The sequence below is a fragment of the Saprolegnia diclina genome (assembly GCF_000281045.1).
Source record: "Saprolegnia diclina VS20 unplaced genomic scaffold supercont1.130, whole genome shotgun sequence".
NCBI classification, from domain to species: Eukaryota; Oomycota; class Saprolegniomycetes; order Saprolegniales; family Saprolegniaceae; genus Saprolegnia; species Saprolegnia diclina.
Genome location: NW_008246197.1, coordinates 49,730 through 52,238, shown reverse-complemented (window position 1 = coordinate 52,238; position 2,509 = coordinate 49,730). Strand labels below are relative to the sequence as shown.

General features: G+C 54.0%; 1 protein-coding gene across 2 annotated transcripts; it reads right to left on the bottom strand.

Annotated features, from left to right (window-relative positions):
- Positions 1–327: 327 nt before the first annotated feature.
- On the bottom strand, positions 328–2,257 carry SDRG_16472. 2 transcript variants are annotated; one of them, XM_008622685.1, is made up of 9 exons: positions 2,026–2,257; positions 1,598–1,981; positions 1,433–1,552; positions 1,260–1,389; positions 1,081–1,217; positions 938–1,033; positions 660–885; positions 562–620; positions 328–517 (listed from the first exon to the last, which is right to left on the bottom strand). In XM_008622685.1, exons 1-9 carry the CDS (start codon positions 2,239–2,241, stop codon positions 467–469), a joined length of 1,419 nt encoding a protein of 472 aa, XP_008620907.1. In that variant the 5' UTR covers positions 2,242–2,257; the 3' UTR covers positions 328–466. The 2 variants fall into 2 exon arrangements, with proteins under 2 accessions (XP_008620907.1, XP_008620908.1); XM_008622686.1 differs by having other exon boundaries at positions 562–617.
- Between the last annotated feature and the right edge of the window lie 252 nt (positions 2,258–2,509).

Below are 2,509 nucleotides of genomic sequence, written 5' to 3'. Positions count from 1 at the left end.
CACGTGTGAGGCCGATGTTGCGCCGTCAGGCGGCCGTACCTTGCCAATGAAGCCCGTGCCTCCCGTGAGGAAGAGTCCCTTGCCAGCGTAGAAGTCCTCCATGCTTCCAGTCGCTACAATGCAAAATGCAAACTCGAAACGATGACGTCGCGCCTTCGATTACGAAAGGATGACGCATGCAGCCGGATGCGTAACGCATCTGCCGCTTCTGTTATTAACGTTATTAATGATATTGCCACATGGGAAAGAGGACGCGCGGCCACGTGCATCAACTCAAGAGTCAATATTGATGAGCTAACTAGCAACAAATTGCCTGTCGAAGAATGGCTCGTTCGTCGGACTGTGCATGCGAATTACAGAGTGGCATGTTGTATAGTAGTATTGGCTGCCTGATTTTATGTCGCCAACACCAATGACCAACATCATGCACTCACACGAGCACACGAGCCTTTGGTTTTGGACGCACTCAACGGTTGTAGTGATGGGACAGCTCGGTTGCCAAGTCGGCGTAGCGTTTCTATTCATTTTCTTAGACTTTCGAATTCAAAAGTCGAGCTGTACCTGAAGGTGTGCAAGCTCCGAGTTGAGTTGGTTGGACGAAAAAACGTTGCTCTCATCTACTGTGGAAATGCGCTTAGGATGATAGGAGCTAGACATACCAACGCGTAGTCCACGCAACTCGTCTTGCGTGAGCTTGGCCCCAAAGCAAAGACTTTCGAGTTTCACAATGTGTCGTTTGAGCGTCGCGACATCGCGGGAGAAGCCTTCCATCTCCATATTGCGCCTGTTCTCGAGCCCCTTGTAGCGGCCCCGAAGCGTCGTTAATCGCGATTGAAGGCTATGGATCCGCGCGCCATACGTCTCTTGAACGGCTGCGTATTGCTCCTAGTACACCCGTTTGATGTTTTAGGAAAACACGGGTAATGCTGCTGCATACTTTGAGGATATGGATGTCACGCTCGCGGGCCATGGCTTGTTTCCGGAACTCCTCGGCATTTTGGTTGCCTTCTTCCCGCACGGACATGCGAATGGCCTGTTCAAACAGGTTTGTAGCATCGGTTTTGGCCATGCATTGCGCACCTGAGTCTCTTGCTGGGCTTGCGTGCGTACGAGATCCTTTTCCTTCTCGATGCGCGTCTGCACTTGGTACAGATGCACAATTTCTTCTTGTGCTTGACGCGCGGCGTCTTGAGCATTATGTCGAGCAACCAAGTAGTCTAGTGCAACGTCAGCTGCCTCGCGGCACCGGGCTTATGTACCTTTGGTTGCCTTGGTCAAAAGCCTCTTCGTCTTTTCGAGCTCGGCACCATTTGACTCGAGCTGTTTGGTGTGCTCGTCGCGCTCTTTTTTTAGCTCTGCGTTGACGAGCGCAAGGTCGTTGAGCAGAGCCTACATCAACTGCATTAATGAAATTCGCACGGTTGTACCGCACCTGTATGCGCTGGCTCGATAGCGCCTTGTGGTCATCTAGCTCCTTTGTCAGGAGCTGCACGCGCTGCAAAAGTGTATCTGCTTGTTCGCTTGGCAAATAGACGGTTCGGATCACGCGACTCTAGAGTGCTGCGATAAGCGTTGTCCGTCCGGTATGCGACCTTACCTTGGGTTGGGTTGAGGGCGCGTGCGTTTGCTTGGTGCGATGCGTGAGTTGATAGCACTTGGTGGACATACTTCGGGTTCCGCGATACCCCGCAGCTTCTGCGGCGAGGCTGACGTTGGACCGCATCGAGAGGGGCGAGAAGGCGTCCACTGGGAGCTCGTCCAGCACAGGGTACCGCGTCGCATGGCCCGGGCGGCAGTCTTTATAAAAGGTCACTTCTTCAGCGATGGGTTGCGTAAGGCTAAGTAGATGCTGAATGCGCTTCCGGTCTTCGGCTTCTTGAATCTTGAGCGCTGCTTTGTCGCTCTCGAGCGTCGCAATTACCTCCCGCGCGCCTTGAACCTCGTCTCGTACGCGCGTGAGCTCCCCCTTGAGCTCCGATATCTATGGCAGCAAGGTCAAGCGGCTACGTTGTTGCCAAGCGGAACCTCTTGCTTGTGCATCTTGTTTTGCCAATCCACCGCATGCCGAGCTTCGCGGGACGTTTCGAGATCTCGGAAGCGATCCATCATCTCCTTGCGCTCAGCCTGGAAGGCGTCGCAGCGCGAGCGGTAGAAGGCGAGTAGGCTCCCTTCCGCGTCGCCGTCGGCTCCTACGAGTGGCTCTGGTCCATGGCCGTAGCCCATGAGCAGCTCCTCGTCCATCGTCGAGATCCCAAAAATCTTTCGTTCAAGATACCAATCAGACAAATCCGGATAAACAAGGTACATTTCGGACTTGTCCGAAATCAAGTCACCGATTATGATGCATCGACCGTTCGTAATCGGGACATGCACTGGGTTTGCATTTTGCATTGTAGCGACTGGAAGCATGGAGGACTTCTACGCTGGCAAGGGACTCTTCCTCACGGGAGGCACGGGCTTCATTGGCAAGGTACGGCCGCCTGACGGCGCAACATCGGCCTCACACGTG